The sequence below is a fragment of the Neoarius graeffei genome, chromosome 25, assembly GCF_027579695.1.
Source record: "Neoarius graeffei isolate fNeoGra1 chromosome 25, fNeoGra1.pri, whole genome shotgun sequence".
NCBI classification, from domain to species: domain Eukaryota; kingdom Metazoa; phylum Chordata; class Actinopteri; order Siluriformes; family Ariidae; genus Neoarius; species Neoarius graeffei.
The window spans coordinates 55,054,688-55,076,572 of NC_083593.1; the positions used below are offsets into that span (position 1 = coordinate 55,054,688).

Sequence of the window (21,885 nt, forward strand, 5' to 3'; positions counted from 1 at the left end):
TCATGTGCTATGGGAATTATGGTAAATACCAAACGCCGACATGGAAAGCACACATGAACGCCCCCTCTTATGGTATTTTCCACTGGGCAACTCGTAGAAAATTTTGATACATGAGTTGCCGAGATGAGATGAACTTTAACCTTTTCAACATGGCGGCGAGTGGTACAAGACTAGTTTATGAACCAAGAAAGAAGTGGTTTTCACCTACGGAAAGCTGACTCTCACCTTTTAAACGAGTCATGTTATGTATATTATATTATTATAATATGTATATTATAGCCTAATACAAAATATTCTGTGGCTGTCCAAAGAACGCCAACAATGATCTAGTTACTGGCTACACTCATTGTGGCTACAGCCAAATTTCCAAAAACTGCGTGGCATTCAATGTGTTAAGAAAATCTCTACTTGTCATGATGAGGAAATATTCAGCATTATTTACCTTTTGACTTTTGATAACTCATATTCCTGCTGCAGCTGATGAACAAGGCAATCTATAATTGTTTTCGCCAAATAACAGGCCTGATTCTGAATCTGGTCCACCATCTTTAATTTGTCAACAACAACAAAAGCATGTTGTTGCATTCATGTGCTATGGGAATTATGGTAAATACCAAACGCCGACATGGAAAGCACACATGAACACCCCCTCTTGTGGTATTTTCCACTGGGCAACTCGTAGAAAATTTTGATACACGAGTTGCCGAGATAAGATGAACTTTAACCTTTTCAACATGGCGGCGAGCGGTACAAGACACTTGAATGCTAAGCATTGTACGCTACTAAAGTTTTTTTTACTAGTACTAGTGGGTAGTTTTTGGTGTCTATGCAATGTTGCGTCATTAACAAGTGTAATATAATACGTTAGAAATCCGTTTCCTTTAAAAATGTGTTATGGTTTGTTTTTACCTATCCAGAGCGAACGCTAGCTAACGATAGCTAACTAACTATTGCTAACTTGAATCTGGTCCATCTTTAATTTGTCAACAACAAAAGCATGTGAACACAACACACTGGTAAATACCACTTCCCAACTGGAAAATATCATCTTCCCATAGCACATGAACGCAGCATCACAATCAGAACCATGTTTACTGGCCAAGTATGTTCACACACAAGGTCAAAATCAAGGTCACCAAAAAGGTCAAAATCATTTTTTTGCAATATCTTCCTTCATATTCATCATAAGTGCTACCAGGTGAGGTTTGTTTTGCCTGGCAACACTTGTTCAGTCTGTTATTCATAGCAGGGGTCTGATCTTCAGACATAACAGACCATAGAATGCTGTGATCGACCAATCAGAATCGAGTATTCAACAATGCCGTTTTCTTTCCTGTTAAAATGTCACCTGGTCTCATTGCTAACCAGCATACTGATGTGTATCCTAATCTAATGTTCTCTGAGCTTTTTAAAGCTTTTTAGAGTTGCACAATATTCTGCTTCAGTTAAAGGAAACTGCTGTACTGTCAGAAATAGGGGTGCAGTAGGAGTCCTTTTCTGCTCCCCAAGATACATGTAACCCCTACGGCTCATTACTGGACCTCAAGGTAACTATGTGTACCTTTTTAGGGCCAAAAAGGTACAAATATGTTCCTTAGCAGTATTTAAAGAGTACAAATAAGTACCTTTGAGGGAACTGATCCAGTGACAAGCCACTGTACCTCTAAGGGTACAATAAGGTACTTTATTTTCTGAGAGTGTGTTGGTGAAATCTTGAATGAACCCTTATGTAAAAATCACGTGATCATGTTTGTTTTTTTTTTTCAAATGTGATTCCGTGAGAATTTGGTGATTACATGTGAAAAACTAGTGCATGTCGTGAAACTGTGAAGTAAACACAGGTGAAGAAAATCTCTCATGAAAATAAATGAATTGTGTGAAGTGTCTAAAAACCACACATGAATGTTTCACATATGAATTGTACGAATATTTGTTTCGCACATGACTTTTTTGTTCATTTTGCTAGTTTATACAGTTCAGCGTGTCCTTGGGAAAGACTTGGATAAATGGATTTGACTTTTTGGATAGAAAATGGATCGCTATTTTAATCATTGTCAATGACATCAAAGTTAGAACTTCATATAAAACCATAATGACATGTTCCTACATGACAGCTGAACTCCTCCAGCTTCAACTCCCAGTTTATCTCCTGTTTAACAAGTAATAACATGGAAAGCTAAACACTGGAACACACACACACACACACACGCACAAAAAGGGATGAGGCTGTTTCTCAAGACAAGACAAGCTTTATTGTCTTTCTTTCATCCCACAGTGATAAGTAAGGAAAGAAATATACACTGCCTTGCATAAATATTCACCCCCCTTGAATTTGTCCACATTTCGGTGTGTTACAGCCTGGAACTGAAATAGACTTAATCAGGAGTTTATGTCATAAATAAAATAATATTGGTATGGCAGGAAAAATCTATAAACTGTTTACAAATTAAAAAGTTGCACACTTGTGATTCTCTAAGTGTTCATCTCCTGTTGCTGTGAAACCCCTAAATAAATTAGTTCTGGTGCAATTGGTCACATCAGAAGACATGTACTTAGTTGAATGGAGTTGGCCTGTATGCAATTAAAGTGTCATGTGATCCCAATATAACTGGACCTGTTTCTGGAAGGACCTAAACAAACAGAACTATGAAGACCAAGTCTCAGGTAAAGCGCTAGGAAAAATTACCATGACCTCTAGACATCCTACAGAGCAAAAATATGGCACAGCTGTGTCTCTGCCTCGAGGAGACCATCCACCAAAAGTGTGTGACCAGGTAAAGTGGGGATTAGTCTGAGAAGCAACCAAGAGTAACTCTTGACATGATGCTACCACCAGCATGCTTCACTGTAGTAAGGGATGGGGTTCTCAGGGTGATGAGTAGTGTTGGGTTTATTGCCAAGTGTAGAGTTTTGTGCCACTTCCAGGTGCCAGAGAAGTCAGAAGCCTGTTGCAGTAGCTCTCTCCCCACTTTCCTTTTCTGTGGCTATTTATTTATTTAAAACTTAACCTACATTTATTTATTTATTTTTTCAAAACCTTTATTCGTCACATACACACTTCAAGCACAGTGAAATTCATCCTCTGCATTTAACCCATCTGAAGCAGTGAACACACACGCACACACCCAGAGCAGTGGGCAGCCACACCAGAGCGCCCGGGGAGCAGTCAGGGGTTCAGTACCTTGCTCAAGGGCACCTCAGCCCAAGGCCGCCCCACGTCAACCTAACTGCATGTCTTTGGATTGCGGGGGAAACTGGAGCACCCGGAGGAAACCCACGCAGACACGGGGATAACATGCAAACTCCACACAGAAAGGCCCTCGCCGACTGCTGGGTTCGAACCCGGAACCTTTTTGCTGTGAGGCGACCGTGCTAACCACTACACCACCCTGCCGCTGTATCTATAATTTACTCTGTACTTGAGCTGTTGCAACACCTGAATTTCCCCTCATGGGGCTCAATAAATAAATATCTTAAATTATCTTATCTTAAATGCTCAATTTTGGTTTAATCAGACTTCAAACAAGATCTTCTTATATTGCTTGCTACTCTGACAAAAAGTCACATGGTTGTCTTGTGAGCAGTTTCTCCCATCTGGGCTGTGAATCTCTCCAGCTTCTTCAGATTTACTTCTTTTTGCATCTTGATTGCTTCCCACAAAGTGTCAAACCACAACAACCGTGACAACACAAAAAAAAATTTTTCCCCTAAAAAATGGTTTATGTTGATCTGCACAAATTCAGGAAGACCTTATCAGGGACTGGTAGGCATTGGACTGTCTGTTTGTGCTTGTTGTCGTGTTTGCACTTTGTTGTGTGTAGTTTATTGTCTGCAATGCTTGCACTTTCATGTTTATGTAGATTTGTAGCCCTGTGATGTTTAACGTAGCACCATGGTCCTGGAGAAGTGTTGTTTCATTTTAAGGAAGTACTGTACCAAGTGTATATGGGTGAAATGACTATTAAAAAGTCTTGACCTTGTTTTTGCTGTTACTACAGTATACTGAATTAATTTGGAAAATAGATTCACTGGAGGCGGCATGGTGGTGTAGTGGTTAGCACTGTCGCCTCGCAACAAGAAGGTCCTGGGTTCGAGCCCAGTGGCTGATAGGGGCCTTTCTGTGTGGAGTTTGCATGTTCTCCCCGTAACTGTGTTGGTTTCCTCCGGTTTCCCCCACAGTCCAAAGACATGCAAGTTAGTTTAATTGGTGGATCTAAATTGACTGTAGGTGTGAATGGTTGTTTGTCTCTGTGTCAGCCCTGCGATAACCTGGCAACTTGTCCAGGGTGTAACCCGCCTCTCGCCCATAGTCAGCTGGGATAGGCTCCAGCTTGTCTGTGACCCTGTAGAACAGGATAAGTGGCTACAGATAATGGATGGATTCACTGGAAAGAAAAGTGGATCATGCTTAAGAAATACTGTATAACTCATAAGGTTAAGGAGGTTTCATAAAAAAAATTCCATGTAATTTACTGAGAAGACCCTTGATGTATACAGGAATCACATTACCATTGATGATAAATCAGTAGAATTGGCCTTGAAACTATTCGCCATTTATTTTAGTTCTATCCCAGGGTAAAGACTTGCAGTGTCTTTTTTTTCTTTTTTTTAAATAAAGATGAATATTAACTTCAGTTCCATTGTATTGTATACTTATGCTGGAATGTTATTTTCAAAATTTAATGAAATGTTCTGGTGAGAATCCCAAGTTGTTTTTTAATGAATATATAAATGACTCGGGGCGGCACGGTGGTGTAGTGGTTAGCGCTGTCGCCTCACAGCAAGAAGGTCCTGGGTTCGAGCCCCGGGGCCGGCGAGGGCCTTTCTGTGCGGAGTTTGCATGTTCTCCCCGTGTCCGCGTGGGTTTCCTCCGGGTGCTCCGGTTTCCACCACAGTCCAAAGACATGCAGGTTAGGTTAACTGGTGACTCTAAATTGACCGTAGGTGTGAATGTGAGTGTGAATGGTTGTCTGTGTCTATGTGTCAGCCCTGTGATGACCTGGCGACTTGTCCAGGGTGTACCCCGCCTTTCGCCCGTAGTCAGCTGGGATAGGCTGCAGCTTGCCTGCGACCCTGTAGAAGGATAAAGCGGCTAGAGATAATGAGATGAGATGAGATATAAATGACTCTTTGTTATTTGAAAATGTATAATTCAAAAGCTGTGAATAGACTGTCTTTAGTTTAATTTTTTCTTTATTTTTTGTAATAATTGCTCTTGTTTGCTAACATGTACTCTGGTTTGTATTGTGTATATTTTTACTGTTAATTAAAAAAAACAAACAAGAAATGGATATGCACCAGTGTTTGGCGCACATGAAATGCGTCATCGCAGGGCGCCTTCCTTCCAAAGGCTGTTGTCGCGTGTTGATGGCGTCATGGCAGGGCGGGGATGCGCCATTTTGAATGTGGATAGTGGAGTGTGGGAGGAAAAGGCTGAAGGAAGGAGGAGTGTTGGACTGATTCAGAGGGACTTCAGCTTGAGAGGTGGAGGGGGAAAAAAACAAAGTGGTCAGAACACATCCTCGGTTTATTATCGAGCAGAATTTTTTTTTTATATTTTATTTGCAATAAAATAAACCTCGGGAGAGAAAGTTCTCAGGAACCGCCGCTGAGATTCCCTCCCTCCCTCTCTCTCTCTCTCTCGCCATGGCAGGTAACTTTGCTAAGCTAACTGCTAACCTGCATGAACGTCATGTTAGCTCGTTAGTGCACTGATTCCTGGAGTATTAGAATGTGTTTAGAATCTGACAGTGTTATAAACAGCTCTGTGCTGCAGCGACATGTTTCATATCATCACATGGGAATGATTCAGAAACGGAAACACTGCTCGTGCCTGTAGCTTAGCATGCTAGCATCCTGCTTTCCCTCCCGGTTCGCCACCAACTCCGCTTAAAGTCTTTTCGTTTTTAATTATCATCTTTCATTGAACTGTTTATTTTGTCTAGCTGCTTAAAACCTATGTACACACTTCAATGAGTAAGCAAAGAATAAAATGCTAGCATGGTTGGGTTTTTTTTTCCCCTACCTGTTTTCCGATTTAATCAGGCACGCTGATTTGATTGGTTGAGCCCATCCCGCCTCGCTTGCTCTGATTGGCTGGTTCCTCTTAAATGCTTGTTTGTGAATGGAACGTGTTCAGCGAATCATATGTCAGGAGGCGGGATGTTTTCAGAATATAGGTGGGGATGAATAACGCGGCTTTGCTAGCTCAACTTGCTGCCAGGAAAGCAGGCGCTTTATTTATTAAATTCGTGTATTCGGGTGAGTTTTTATTAAAAATATTATCATTTGGTTAAAGTAGCCAGCTGGCATGGGTTTGCAAATGTTTAAACCAGCTAGATAATGTATTTTAATAGGCATTTGCAGAGTCATGTGCAGGGAAAATGGGAGGAAGTAACTTAATTTTTGCAGCCATAATAATAAAATCATCTTCAGCCTATAAACTGTTCCAGATAAAAATCTCTGAGGTATTCATTTTTGTTATTGTGCACAAAGGGATGTTAAAGGGTGTGGGGTTTTTGTGCTTTGGATTAATAACTCAGAATTACATTACATATTAATGCACAGCCCTTTTCTCGGGTCCAAGGGCACTGATTTCCGGATTTAATAAATTTTAACTTCCTTCATTCGTGAGATTTAAGACAGGAGCAAGAGATGCGTACAAAATTACCATCGTAAGCCTTTGGGAGAAAATCTGCTTGCTTAACGCTGATGTGTGCAAAAGTTTGTGTCCCCTTTGTTTACTGGAGTGATCTTGCAAGGACTGAAAAGACTTTACACAAGTCCAGAGAACGTTCATGCATCATTCATTCAGCCGTTTAAACCTATGATATTTCATAAAAATGAATGATCGGGACGTCACGGTGGTGTAGTGGTTAGCGCTGTTGCCTCACAGCAAGAAGGTCCGGGTTCGAGCCCCGTGGCCGGCGAGGGCCTTTCTGTGTGGAGTTTGCATGTTCTCCCCGTGTCCGCGTGGGTTTCCTCCGGGTGCTCCGGTTTCCCCCACAGTCCAAAGACATGCAGGTTAGGTTAACTGGTGACTCTAAGGTGGGGTTTACATTAGACCGTATCAGCGGATCATCAGATTAACGTTTTTAAAACGATTAGTGTGCACACAGCAACACCAATACACGATTTGCGTGCACACAGCAACACCAATACACGGATACGCTCGGCTCCGCAGGCATCCTGCGCTCCAAATCACTCTGCCCTGAACAGCGAGTGCCCTCTGGAGGGTGCGCACTCCGGCCCTGCGCAGCTCACAGAGCGCACGAGTGTAGTGCATAAGCAGTGATTCGGGACTGAGCCGCTGTGTGTGTGTGATCCCAGCGCATATCACTTACCACTTGCAAGTGGAAGGATGGTAAGCCTAAAGACAATCATAACTACACAATGGGCAGTATTTGCATCAGTATTTGCAGTATTTTCATACTTTTATACTCTTTAATGAAAGGTGATACAAGGCGGAAGTCCGCGCCGTTTTTCAGCAGTCGCGTCACATGACCAACGCCAGCAAATCAGGAAGGTGGATGTCACAGTGACATTGTCCAATGACCACGCCAGCTAGAGCTCAGCACAGCGTATCCGCGTATTCTCAGTGTTTACACAGCACCGGAGCTGACACGATCTGGATTGAATACGTGGACCCTGGGGGATTCCCGTTTCCAGGCGGTTTAATGTAAACGGACAGTGCATCCGCGAAGAAAACGAGACAGATACGGTCTAATGTAAACTTGGCCTAAATTGACCGTAGGTGTGAATGAGTGTGAATGGTTGTCTGTGTCTATGTGTCAGCCCTGTGATGACCTGGTGACTTGTCCAGGGTGTACCCCGCCTTTCGCCCGTAGTTAGCTGGGATAGGCTCCAGCTTGCCTGCGACCCTGTAGAACAGGATAAAGCGGCTAGAGATAATGAGATGAATGATCGGGTATAATTCACAATGCCGGTGTCTTGTCTGAAAGGGTGCACAAACTTTTGCACTCAACTGTATCGAGGTGTGGGAATCTCTACAGAGGTTTGTTCTGTACTGGTTGTCACTATAAAATGTTTCTCTTGATGCTCGTTGAATACATTTTTAATACTTTTTTTTTAAAAATAATAATTTGGCCACCTGTATTGATGCTATAGTACTATAGAGGACTTTCAGTGATCTTTTTGTTTTTTATGCAGCATCTGCCATGCGGCCAGGCAAACTAAAACATAGCCGTGACAGTTAATCATGAAAATCAAGACGAATGCAGTCAGTACAATCTCTCTGAAATGATTAAAAATGTATTTTGCACCAGCAGACCATGTTTCATCCAAAAGCTGAAACATGCAGGCATCACAGAGCCATATAATTTACCCAGATGCATGTATTTATTGTGTTCTCTCTGTGTGTGCATGTGTTCACTGCTTCAGATGGAGTAAATGCAGAGGAGGAATTTCGCTGTGCTTGAGTTTACATGTGACAAAAATAAAGGCTGCTCTTGCTGCTTAATTTACCCACAAATGTTTCTATTCCATTTGAAAAGTGTTAGGCAAACTAGCTACCGGATTTGGGGCACTACGACACCCTGAACTATTTAGTATTTGGGACTTCTAAATACACCAGAGATGCTAAAGGCAGACAGAAGTACAGATACGTACCAATATTTCGAGGCAGGTTTTGTGCCATAATGTTACTGGAAATTCCCGATAAAGGAAAAATACCTTATTATGACAAAGGGAAACTCAAATGTGGGCTTAGATCGAGCATGTTTTATGGTGTTTAGCTGAGTCTACATCATCAGTCCATAACAAACATGCTGCTAGTTGAACCATGCATTAGGTCTAATAAAATATATCGCGTCCAGACCAAAGCTCACATCCAGATTTACAGTTTAATGTTGCACAGAGTTTTCACTCTAACCTGATATAACGTTCTCCACAGACGGATGTTTTTCTTCTGTTTAACTGCATCTTGCCATTTTTTTCATCTTTCTGGGTTCGCCGGGAAATGGTGAAAAGTTAAACCAGGCTTATCTCCACGTCTGTTATTACATCTAAAAGCACTACAGGTCTCTGGCGGTGTTCTTTTAGATGGAACTTCTGCAAGTTTGTCTGTTTTTAATTGGGCTTACAATCACGTGCATGCGCTTGTGCCGGTCGCTGGCAAACACAAAGCTTGGCCGGATAAACAAATCCACAGTTACGGTGGCGTCACGTGAAGGTCCTCTATACAAGGTCTTTTTACTTAGGTTTAATTTGTTTATATGTAATGTACAAAATGCATTCAGGAAGGACTAACAATGCATCTGTCTTTATGCCCATATGACCAGCTTGTTCCACAAGATTCATATTTAATAATATTTATTTCTAAAGAATTTACTCGCAGTTAATCATCCCAAACTTCTCTTGTGCCTCTTTAATTAAAAATAATGATGCAATCTGTGTGTTGAGGTCATCAGGCATCAAAGGGCTCAGTGTGTGCATAAATCGTGGAATATGAACGTAATAAAATGGCTGTAACATGATATTTGACGGTTGATGCGTCTGCATACCAGTGTGATGAGCTGATCATGATTTACTGTTTATACACACGCAGTTAAAAATCCATGTCGGATTGACGTGTGATCATCACAGCGAACCGGTTTGTGTCATTCGACGTTTGCTGTGATGACGGCACATAACCCGACCTGTTTTCTTCTCTTTAAATCGTGTCAAAGGTTCGTGTGCTTATTTTGCTTTAACTTCTGGAATTCACTTCTTTATTCTCTCATTCACCGGGTTTCTAAACACGGATTTAGTCGGCTCTGATGCTGTTCACCGTCCGAGTCACTTCCCTCCAGGTGGCTTTTTATAGCGCAGCCATACATCCTGCTTTTCACAGACTTTTTTTTTTTTTATGTCAATGGCGTTACATTTTCCAAGAACTCTAAGGATGTGACTCAGCCAGGACGTGTTTCGTGTCAGGAGTTTGTTTGTCGCATGGCTGATAAAGTGGACGGTGAATGTATACCTGTATATCTGTGTTTGATGAGTCAGGGTGGCGGAACAAAATACTCAACCTGTCCATAGGGTTTGATCTGGAGTCTGTATGTAACTATGGGCGGAGTCTAACCCGTGTGTGTGTTGTGGCTGCAGGTGCCGGAGGCGGGGGTAATGACGTGCAGTGGTGCTTCTCACAGGTCAAAGGAGCAATCGATGATGACGTAGCTGAAGGTAAGTTTTTTTTTTTTTTTTTTTTTTTTAACATTTTCAATTCTATGATGCACTCAATTGTGAAACAAGTAATTTTGATATACATGTTAATCTTTTTATTAAATTGCGTGTAAATGTTTGCGTAAGTCAAACACGGCTTAAAAAAAAAATCCGCCAGATTTACAAGAAACCCTGATCTTCATTTCGGTCACCTGTAAAGTCCAAAGCGTCTTCCTGACACACAGCTAATTTGCATATTCCTGACGCCCACAAAACTCCGTAACTCTACACCAAGTCACATAAAATACTGTTTTGAAATCGATAAATTAAATCACAATCTCGCCTGACATTTAAATAGTTTTAGACCGAACTTCGGCGCATCTTTAGTGCTTTTCAGAACCGCGTTTTCTTTCATCATTTATAATTCTTCCTCAGTTCAGGCCTCTGCATGCTCTTGCGACAAGGCTTTCGCAGATAGCTTTTCGCAGACAGTTGTAATTTATCGTTGAGCGGGGAGTAATAGGCGTGCGCGATGTTATTCACCGCCACAACGCAAGGGGGCGCGAAGTCGCGAAATCGCTAGGAGTAGTTGGTGGGTGTGGTTAGTGGAGTGTTTATCCTCCGGTTACTTATAATGACTAGAACTGGAGTCGTATAGATGTACGTCCTTCCTCACTTCCTCGATCAACCGCTCTTCGTGCTGCTCCATCTTCGCTCGTGTTTTTAAAAATGGCGGTCGTGAAAACAAACCAAACTGGGAAAGCAGGGAAGCGGAAGTGCGTGTACAGCGGATATAGAGTGGACCAATCAGAGTCCTCTTATCTGCGACGCTGTCTGCGGTGGTCACAATTTTTGGGAGGTGCGCGCAGAGCGTCTGCGAAGGTGGGGGGGCTACGCAGACACTGTCTGCGACGCCATCTGCGAGGACTGGGTTGTCAGCATAAATTGGCCTTTACATTGACAAAGCGATCGGCCGCCATTTTGCCGAGTCACTCGAGGTGATTATCGAGAAATGGTCAATTTCTTGACCAATTGGTGCCCGTGATTTTCTATAATCACATACATATTTATACTAATATTACTCATTTATCTTAATTCATGGGTCTGTGGCTGTTGTTTATTTTATTGTTTAACAGTGGTAAAATAAAGCGACTGGTTTTCTGTAAGGGCCTCTGCATGCTCTTGCGACAAGGCTTTCGCAGATAGCTTTTCGCAGACAGTTGTAATTTATCGTTGAGCGGGGAGTAATAGGCGTGCACGATGTTATTCACCGCCACAACGCAAGGGGGCGCGAAATCGCTAGGAGTAGTTGGTGGGTGTGGTTAGTGGAGTGTTTATCCTCCGTTTACTTATAATGACTAGAACTGGAGTCGTATAGATGTACGTACTTCCTCACTTCCTCGATCAACCGCTCTTCGTGCTGCTCCATCTTCACTCGTGTTTTTAAAAATGGCGGTCGTGAAAACAAACCAAACCGGGAAAGTAGGGAAGCGGAAGTGCGTGTACAGCGGATGTAGAGTGGACCAATCAGAGCCCTCTTGTCTGCGACGCTGTCTGCGAGGCTTCTGCGGTGGTCAAAATTTTTGGGAGGTGCGTGCAGAGCGTCTGCGAAGGGGGGGGCTACGCAGACGCCATCTACAACGCCATCTGCGAGGACTGCGTTGTGAGCATAAATTGGCCTTAAATGTTCTCGATGCTGCTCTTCGTCCCGGACCGAGCGAACTAGTCTGAGGATGCGTTTTTGATCGAGACTCCAAAGCTCTTCTGTAAGTCTCTCTGGATAAGGGCGTCGGCTAAAGATGATTAACAGCGTCTCGACGGTATATTCCAGATATAAAAGCTCAGTGTCCATGCAGATTATACGATGAAGTCGAGGTTTACATTATATAGTAGTCTTGTATGTAAATTTTTCAGGAAAACGAGTAGGTTAAATGTTTTTACAGGCTTTTCATGAAAACCAAATTTCTTGTGTAAACGCTCACACAAACGATTTATCAGCAAATTTCTTCTGATTCTAATGTACCCAGTAATTTGTGCACCACGTTAATCCTCCAGTGTTTACTCTGTTAGTAAGGGTGTGTGTGTTTTGTGCAGCTTATAGAAGGCAGGAATGATTGTGAAAGAAAGATGTGAACCCTGCCTCGTCATGTTCCCACACAACTTTAACTCGAACCACAACAGCATCGCCCTTTTTATTTTAATCTTCCCTCGGTGACTTGAAGGATACAAATAGAACGAGACGAGCAAGTGCGAGGTTGTGATTCTGAGCGATTGGTCATGAAAGAATACAAGACGCTGTGTGTGTGAAAGATTATTGGGGGCGCAAACTTTTGAGCAGTCAGAATGGAACAGAAAACATTTGTCCTCGTGAAAGAGGCAGATTCTCTCTCTCTCTTTTCCCCATCCTCTGAGGAGCGTGCAGGAGTGGGAAATGATTGGGTGCAGGTTGGCATGAAGGCCTTCTGAAACCGAAGCCCCGCCCACTTTGCTTGGAAGTATAATGCGGAAGATGGCTTCGAATGCGTTTTTTTTTTTTTTTTGGTTTGTTTTTTAAAAAGAGGTCGTCTGATTTAAATCTAATCCCTTAAACTTCGTATCTGGTAAAACTTGGCTACAAATTTTTTTATTGCTTTGCATATTCATGTAATATGCAAATAAGCTCTATTATTATTATATGTAACATTACAAACTACACAGGGTTTCTTTAATGTTACTCATTTACAGCCCCCCCCTTTTTTTATTTATTTATTTATTTATTTATTTTCTTAATAAAGGTGCCAACTTTGACATTTTATACAGGATGGTGTGATTTGGCAACAAATATTGTATCATGAGATTCTAGTTCTACGATGCTTGGTATTTATCATACGACGTTTGCGTAGTTAAGAGAAGTTTTGATATTATTTAACGTCTCCTCCTCCTCCTCCAAAAATAAATGAACATTTAAAAGCAACCTGAACTCGAGCTGCGTTCTTGTCTTTGGGAGTTTTCAACTTCCCAGTAGGAAATATTGGTTTGAACGGCTCTCGGAAAGCCTTTCACTCCAGGTTTCCTCGAAAGCTCGATACCGTGAGTATTTGTTTAATTTCCGGCGTGAATGCTGTAATGTGTGAGGCGGAAGGTTCCTGGTTGTTGTCGTAAACGCAGCATTGCACCCTGCACAATCATCTCTGATGTCTGCCATCTTGTTGAAATCTCACTAACAGCGTAAACATCGCTGCTCGAACCCATCTCAGGGATCTGTCGCTCTGCCTTCGTGGGTACGCTCTTAACCTCCCCCTGCGTTCGGGAAAACTGCATGTACTTTAATTTTGTATTTTATTATTTACGGCAGGTGATTCAGCGTAGATTTTCTTTTTAATTTTATTGAATCTAATTTCCATTTAAATTGAAACCCTTTATTCTATTAAGCCTCATCCTTTCTCACGTCCTCATTCTGTGATGTTTGCCCCCCCCCACACACACACTGTGGTTCGTCCTGTGGCTATTATTCCTGTCCTTTTGTGTTTATATGAACTAACTCTGGCTCGCTCGCTCGCTCACATGCACTTGGGGGGAGCGCTCAGGGAGCCTGAGCTCACACAAAAGCCTCCTGCTTCTCACACTCGCTCGTATTGTTGTGCATCAGCAAGCAGCCGAGGGTTAAAGCATGAGTCAGTCTCCGGCGAGAGAGACTCAGACTCGCGCGCGCGCACACCCATTTTAGCGCAGCGTGGGAGTGTTTCGCCTTGTGCTGATAGTCATCTCTCATTTCACGATAACTACTGGTTCACTGCTGCTGTGGTTAAAGCAGTGTGTCTTCAAAATTTGTTCAGAAGATACATCTCTTGAACAAATGTATATAATTTGGACATGTATATAAATTTGTTCAAAAGGTTTTTTTTTTTTTTATAATAAATGTGCATGATAACAGTGTACATAAATATCCTGCTGTATTGAGTGTTCATATGAACTTTGGTCTCTGTCGATCCTGACAGCAAGGTCACATGTTCCTGGTACGTTTTGTGTGTGTCTGACAGCTGATATCATCTCCACCGTGGAGTTCAACCACTCAGGGGAGCTGTTAGCCACTGGAGACAAAGGCGGACGTGTCGTCATCTTCCAGCAAGACACTGAGGTATCGGCACGTTTCCCATCATGCTTCACACAGCCGTGTCTGTTTCAGCAGGCCTTCACACATTGCACTCTGCATTTTGGTATCGCTGTACGCCGGTACGAGCCGTCCCTCCCTCAAAGATACACAGCAGGTTCGGTTCTGGAATGATTGACAGTTCCAGAGATGATCTGAACTCACTCATAAACCGTACAGCGTCCTCGATGCTTTGATTTAGCAGATATTCAGTCCCCCCAGGATTCCGCGGGCCTTTTTTGTGATTGTTGCGGGCTAAAATGTCTGATGTTGCGGGGTTTTTCCAAAAAATTGCAATGAAAGTTGGGGTGTTTTTTAGGTTTTTGTTGTGATTACATTGCGGGAGGAAGTGAAAGTTGCAAGGAATTGTTGCGATTTTCTCTTTTTGTGATTAAAATTGAGTGATATGTTAAATATTAAGTTATTACTGAAAAACTATTGATTAAAAAAACAAAGACACTGAGAAATGGTCCTATAAACAACTTTACCAATATAAAAGATTACCAGGACTACAAAAATGCAGAAAAATAGGCTTTACTGATCCAAATGCACCTGTTGGTTCAAAAGTTAAAGTGCATAGAACCTCACAGCACAACATGAAGTTACCTTAAAATATAATATAAATGCCTCAGCTTTCATGTAAGAAAAAAAAACTATTAATACTAGTACTGTGTGCAGGCAGTCTCTCCTGAAGACTAAATTAAACAATAATTATAAATTAATAAAATAAATGGCTCAGGCTTCATAGAAGAAAAAAACAATTTGAACAGAATCTCACAGTATGATGCTGAAGCTGCCTAAACAATGGAAAATAAAATACCATTTTGGCAAAAACGTTGGCATCCATTAATTTCTTGTATTAAGTAAAAAAAATAATGTAAAGTGCACACAGTCCTTCACTGTAAACATAACACACTTTCAGTAACAGAATTTAAGCCTATATAAACACTGACTCGCACATGCTGCTTCTCTTGAACGGAAACACGGAAGTAAGCAGTGTTGCCAGATACTGCTGACGTTTTCCAGCCAAAATATGTTCAAAGCCCGCCAAAATGCACTTGAAACCCCCCCAACTGGGTGGGAAACAGCCCAATCTGGCAACACTGAAAGTAAGGCAGAAGGTAGTTTGTCGACGTCACCTTAAGACGACGCCAACGATTGGTCAAATTTGCGGGAAAGTTGCGGTGATTGGATATAATTGCAACACCGCCCTGAATTCGCAGGGATTGGTTGTGTTGAAGTTGCAAATCGCAACATCGCAAAATCCTGGAGGGTCTGGATATAATTGTGTGTGTGGTTTACTGTGTGTTTGTGTATTTGGTATGCATTAGAATTTGTGGCCCAGAAGGTCAGAAATGGTATGGAAGAGATCTCGGATTTGAGGAGGCCTCAATTCCCCAAATTCCCAAGTAGGAGCCAAAGTGTTGAGGTCTGGGAATTGAGTATGTAGTCTAGTCAGAAGTGTTCAGTTTGTTCCTCAATGTCAACTGTGTGGAAATATTTCCAGCTAAGCCATTTGCAAAAATTGTATATCAAATTTTTTTTATTATTTTGGGAGCCAAGTAGTGAAACATTCATCCGTTACAGTCCTTTCGGATCAGATCTAAGTCCTTCCCACGCCATGTGGCGCATAGGGCTGCGCCAGTCTCCATTTCTGTAGCCCTCGGTGCCTCACCTATTGCGTAGCTAGGGTTACAGTGGGGGCGGGTCCTCTGGTAACCACGAAAGTTTGACTCCTCACTCGTATCTGTATTGCAGCGTGCCTTGCCAGACAGCAGCCGGTACCATTTTTATGATGGTCGTTGGTATGACCCGACCATGAGGAGAACTCGCGATCAAGAGGCGGACACGCTAACCGCTAGGCCAACTCGCGGTTAGCCAAACAGGATGTGATGTCGTCAAACTCGGTTGCACCCAGTCTTTGGCCAACTGACCAACAAAAAGCTTGCTAGGAGTGTTTACAAGCCAAGCTTTTCACATGATCAGATCGAGTTGTGATCGCAGCCCTGCTTGGCCCCCTCATTGCTGCTTGCAGCTGTATCTGTAATTAGGGTGTGGGATTTTTATGTATTTATTTAATTAAAAAAAAAATTTTAAACTCTACCCTTTTGGTGATTTTCCATATTTGCAAAATATAAATAACGATCCAACCAACCAGCATCAATCTTCCACGAGGTCAATGACTTACTACCTCCCCCCCCCCCCCCCCCCCTTCCTTTGTAGTGTTCTGGTTTTTAAAGAAGGGGGGAAAAACGAACAAATGAATGTGATGCTAGTTTAGTTCATTAGCAAGCATTAATCAGCTAGTTAATGTAAATGAACATGGTGTTAGTGAACGAGCTGGGTTTGTCTCTCTGCCCCCCCAATTTGCTTTATTTTGGAGATCAAAGCTGTTTTGTGGTGGTTGTTGATGTTACTAGTTATTAGGTCGCATACTTATAATAACAGAGACTGATTTTAAAGTGAGCATTAATCTACGCCGCTTGTAGCACACGAGACCAGCAGATGGGGGGGAAACCATGTCTGAGGGTTTCGGATTTCACTAGCAGTCGCCACAAAACAGAGGAGGAAACCATATGAAGGATAAATAGTTTCTAAGCAGTATTTTGTTTAACATCTCTAACAAAACATCTCTGTGCCTTTTTTTTTTTTTTTGTATTTCTCATCTTTTTTTTTTTTTTTTTAATTCTCCAGAACAAGGCACAGTGCCGCAGTGATTACAACGTTTACAGCACGTTCCAGAGCCACGAGCCCGAGTTCGACTACCTGAAGAGTCTGGAGATCGAGGAGAAGATCAACAAGATCCGCTGGCTGCCTCAGAAAAACGCCGCACAGTTTCTCTTGTCCACAAACGGTGAGCGGATCAGCGGCAGGACGGGGGAAAGTCCATGAAACCGAATGTCCTGGGCTGGCGTTTCCTGTGTTATGGATGTGAGGACGCGTTGTACTGTATCTTCAGGAGAGGATGCGTCTGAGGTCACGTCTTCAAATTGGGTTGATTTTATTATCTCTCACTCAATGAAATTAAAAAAAAAATAATACCGGAATTTATTTTTTCGCGGTCCAAATCCTGCGCTCTGATTGGCTGGCGAGCGGGTCTCTATCCTAAAATAAAACGTTTCAGAAGAAAGCTAAAAACTGTAACTTGCTAACACCGAGCAAAAACATGGCTGAATCCTGAATGACTCCTATTTGTATAAATAGGGAACTACATAGGCGGCAAAATGTAGGGTTTTTTTCCTGCCATGGAAGTGCACTTGTATACCGACAGGGATGAGAATTTTCCGCCAGTCGGCGGATTTCCGACTTTTTCAGACCGAAATGATCGTTTTTGAGATCGATGTAAATCTGTTGAGAAATTTTCTGCCTGGGGGGGGGTATGGTTAACGATCTGTGGTCACCTTATAACGTCTTGATTCTTGGTGGGCTCCGGGTTAACACACTCGAGTCTTTCGACATGTCGTAATTAACATTCACTTGTGCGACAGTTTTCGACTTATTTGCGGTAGAATTTTCGGGAAATCCCATCGCGTGCAGTGTATAAACACAAGTACGCATGCTCTCCACGCGTGGCTTGCAATCACTGTTCATTGTCCGGACACACTGTTTATTTGACGATACGCATTGGTAACATCGGAAAGATGCATGTATTCAGGCGGGATATTTTAGCATATCGACAATGGCAAAAGTCCTAGATAAGAAAGAAGAGGCTCGAACGAGGGAGATTGATAAAGGTGCAGGAATAAAGAACTGTTTTCGATGAGCTTGGTTAGAAAGAACACTGAACGCAGACTGTCACAACGAAGCTCGGTGATCACATCCGGAAACTAGACGTCCCAGGAAAAGTACGCTCGTAGAGGGGCAAGGACTATCGAACTTCACATATACACCAAAAAACACACAGGCAGGTCGAAAGTTATTTTGCCTGTTCAATGATTCATTATGTTTATAATGTATATCGCACGAATCAGTGCCATGGTGTGATATATAAGTGTGTATCTTTTATAAATGAGGTTAGCTTATCTAATGTAGCATGTTGGGGAGAATCATAGTATCATATCTATGTTTCTGATAAAATTTTAGGTATGATACCGTGTATAACTCTCCTACTTATTGCTCATTTCATGGGGGGGTGGGGGAATTGCTGGCATGTGCCGCACGGGAGCGTCTGCCCACATTTTTTAGGCCGAGATGAACTTAGTTTTTGATTTAAAAAAAAAAAAATTTCCAATATGTAATGCCATTTGTACATGCCTGTTCTTTAATTCAAAATCACCATCTTGATCTTCAAATTGACCGTATGGTATCTGTATTACATTACACAACATCCTGTCCAGATAAAACCGAGTTAGTACACACAACAGTTGAAAGGGAAGTGATGAGTGATGTTGAATGCTGCCTGCTTAATATGCAAGAGCTCCTGCTACCATGATAACATCAGAAGATTAGAGTATTCAAAGACATGAATAGCAAAAATGCAGAAATATAATACTGTAGAGCTCGTTTATATTAAAAGGTGCATCGATTTTTTTTTTTTATTTTTTTTTAATCATCAAATGTGAATTGATTAAAAACAAGTCTCTTGTACCATATCATTTTCACCTGGTAGTCCACCAAGAAGGGGAATTTATTTCCAAATAAATTGCAACTTTTTGCTGATTAATGCCATGTACACACGTAGCCGGGTATTTTTAAAACCGAACATTTCCCCCCCCTCCGTTTATAAAAATGTTTTATCCACACCACCTCGTCTTCGAAAAAAAATCCCTTCCACACATAACCGAACATCTGCGTTTTCAATCACATTCATAAGCATTTCCAAACCTGTAGATGGCTATTTCCCCAAATCCTACCCCCTAATCACATCGCCTGTGCTCTTGGAGCAGTAGTTGGGCTTCTAAAATTAAACATGTAAATAGCACCTGCACAATAATTAACGCTTTCAAGGCACTACTCCGATCCATTACTCTTTAGCTAGCCGCACACTACGCCGATTTTCAGCGTACCGAGCCAACTGAAGTCGCAAGTCAGGCGTAAAGACTAGTTTTCGATGGTACCGACTCATCTCACAGCCGGTTCGAAAAACTAATCGGGAGCCAGACTGATCGGCGAGAGTCGCTAGCAATAGCCAATCATATCTTTCGCATATAACACGTGACATCATTAAACACAATTTCTAGCGCGAGAAATACGCGTTGGTAGCAGCTAATGCAGGTATATACTGTAATTCCATAGACTGAAGCTTTATCCATAGACACAGTGGGCTGGAAAGCCACTCTGCTCAAGTTGTGTGGCTGAATTCCAAATCGCTTTAACTCCCCTATATAAGTGCACTATTTAAGGTTGGGAATAATAGCTCATGCAGCCTAGATAGTGCGCTACATATTCCGTGTTGTCATTTGTAATTCAGCCTGTAGCATCTTCAAGTGTTGGATTTAACAGTAACTATATCCAATAGCCAATCACAAAGCTATTAAGTTGTCACGTGTCGCTTCAATCGCGACTGCACTCGTCAACAGTCGGGGGATATGTGCGTGCCCTGTCGGGAGTCGGCTCTGAAATGGGTCGGTTCGGTACCGCGTGGATCGCCGTGGTGTGCGGCTAGCTTAAGTCCATGCTTAATCTGGCTTCTGCAGTAAACAAAGGTCACACGTTTGACGTCAGGGCAGATTTGTTGTCATTTTTTTGGCGCAGATTGTGACGTTCTAAAATGCAAAACTCCGGTTATCTCTGTCTACACGAAAAGGCATACACGGAGTTTTCAAAAATCTTCACTTTGCCCGGAGTTTTTTTAAATATTCGTTTTTGATGTGTTTTCATGTGGATGACAGGCCAAAACGTAGAAAAATATCTTCGATTTAGCAGATACCCGGCTACGTGTGGACGGGGTTCTAAGATTAATGGTTTTGGGGTATAAAAAAAAATAGCCAAAAGTCATTAGCTCCCGCCCTCTGGGGCTCTGCCCCTGGGCCCCGCTGGGTGCCTGCGGCCCCCAAACCCCCGGCTTTTTCCAGACTTTTTAAATATTTTTCATTCTCATCCCTGATACCGAGGAGGAAGCAATTTGCATTACAGCCGTGAATGAGGATTCAAAATGGCGGCTCGCCTCGGCTCGGTTTTCCCTTTCGGGCGCTCTCGTTTTCTGTTAGAATTTGGTAAAGAAAAAAATATATATATTATTTACCAGCTTAAGGTCGGTCCGTATGGTGAAATACCGTGACCTCGGCCTTGAATACTGACCTCGGCCCAGAGGCCTCGCTCAGTACTTTCAACACCTCGGTCACGGTATTTCACCATACGGACCTCCCAGCTGGTCAATAACACGTATTTAAAAAAAAAAAAAAAGTCTTGCGGTTTGTACAAGATTAAAATCAGATTTGTTTCAAGTGTTCTAAGGTAAAGGGAATAAAACATGATTTTATTGAACTTTTACGTATGCAAGAGTTGCTGGTTTGAACAGAACCTTGGTGTGTGTGTGTGGTTCTCTGCCTCAGGTTCTAAGTTAAGTGAGAGAATACGGCAATCGTACTTAGATCCAAGATCACCTGCACAGTGTGGTCTCGAGTGCGAAAATGATTCGACTCGCATGCAAATGAATCAATTTCACTCTGATTCGGAATCAGGGTGCGTACAAAACGCACAGATTTACTTTAATATGAACTGGAGGCGGGGTTTGTTTGATTGACAGCCAGGCAAGACTTGTCCTTGTGTGTCTCATCAATATCACAGGAAATTAAAATATCATCTGAAGGCAGAGCTCATTAGTTTTTGGGAAACATCCCACCCCCTTGGTCCAGGTCTTTTATATTTATTTTAATCAACAGATAAAACTATAAAGTTGTGGAAGATCAGTGAACGCGACAAGAGACCAGAGGGCTACAATTTGAAAGAGGAGGATGGCCGCTGCAGAGATTCGACCACCATCACTACTCTACGGGTACGTACACGTGTACATGCACACACTCGGGCACTTAGTTGAGACCTGCTCATATCCCCCACCCCGAGTCTGACCCGTGTTCTGTCGTGTATCAGGTGCCCGTGTTCAGGCCCATGGACCTGATGGTGGAGGCGAGTCCTCGGCGTGTTTTCGCCAACGCCCACACTTACCACATTAACTCCATCTCGGTAAACAGCGATAACGAAACGTACCTGTCTGCCGATGACCTGCGCATCAACCTGTGGCACCTGGAGATCACCGACCGCAGCTTCAGTATCCTGTAGAGTGTGAGTGTGTGTGTGTGTGTGAGAGATTTATCTGTAGGAGCTGCACGTGCTCCTTAACTCGCTCTCAGACATCGTGGACATCAAGCCAGCCAACATGGAGGAGCTGACGGAGGTGATCACGGCGGCCGAGTTCCACCCGCACCAGTGCAACACTTTCGTCTACAGCAGCAGCAAAGGCACCATCCGCATGTGTGACATGCGCGCCTCGGCACTCTGTGACAAACACTCCAAACGTGAGTCTCGCGGCCACGCTGAAGACAGGATCGTACACAGTGCAGATGAATCTTGCGTTTATTAGAGAGGATGGGTTTAATGTAACCTTACTGTTTAAAGCAGATACGCAGAACCTTTATTTTTAAATACATTTCTGA

General features: G+C 42.6%; 1 protein-coding gene and 1 long non-coding RNA gene across 2 annotated transcripts in view; one reads left to right on the forward strand and one right to left on the reverse strand.

Annotated features, from left to right (window-relative positions):
- The first annotated feature begins 5,392 nt into the window (after window positions 1–5,392).
- The window catches only part of ppp2r2ab (protein phosphatase 2, regulatory subunit B, alpha b), a 30,016-nt gene continuing 13,523 nt past the window's right edge, over window positions 5,393–21,885 (forward strand). Inside the window, exons 1-7 of the mRNA XM_060908707.1 lie at window positions 5,393–5,653; window positions 10,105–10,182; window positions 14,181–14,278; window positions 16,985–17,144; window positions 21,115–21,227; window positions 21,323–21,500; window positions 21,583–21,747. Of these exons, the coding sequence (XP_060764690.1) occupies window positions 5,647–5,653; window positions 10,105–10,182; window positions 14,181–14,278; window positions 16,985–17,144; window positions 21,115–21,227; window positions 21,323–21,500; window positions 21,583–21,747 (799 nt within the window). The 5' untranslated portion in view covers window positions 5,393–5,646. The remainder of the gene's footprint in view (window positions 5,654–10,104; window positions 10,183–14,180; window positions 14,279–16,984; window positions 17,145–21,114; window positions 21,228–21,322; window positions 21,501–21,582; window positions 21,748–21,885) is intronic.
- LOC132873310 (uncharacterized) lies at window positions 5,398–6,103 on the reverse strand. Its single transcript, XR_009651552.1, has 2 exons — window positions 6,026–6,103; window positions 5,398–5,476 (listed from the first exon to the last, which is right to left on the reverse strand). It is a non-coding gene; the product is annotated as an uncharacterized LOC132873310 (long non-coding RNA).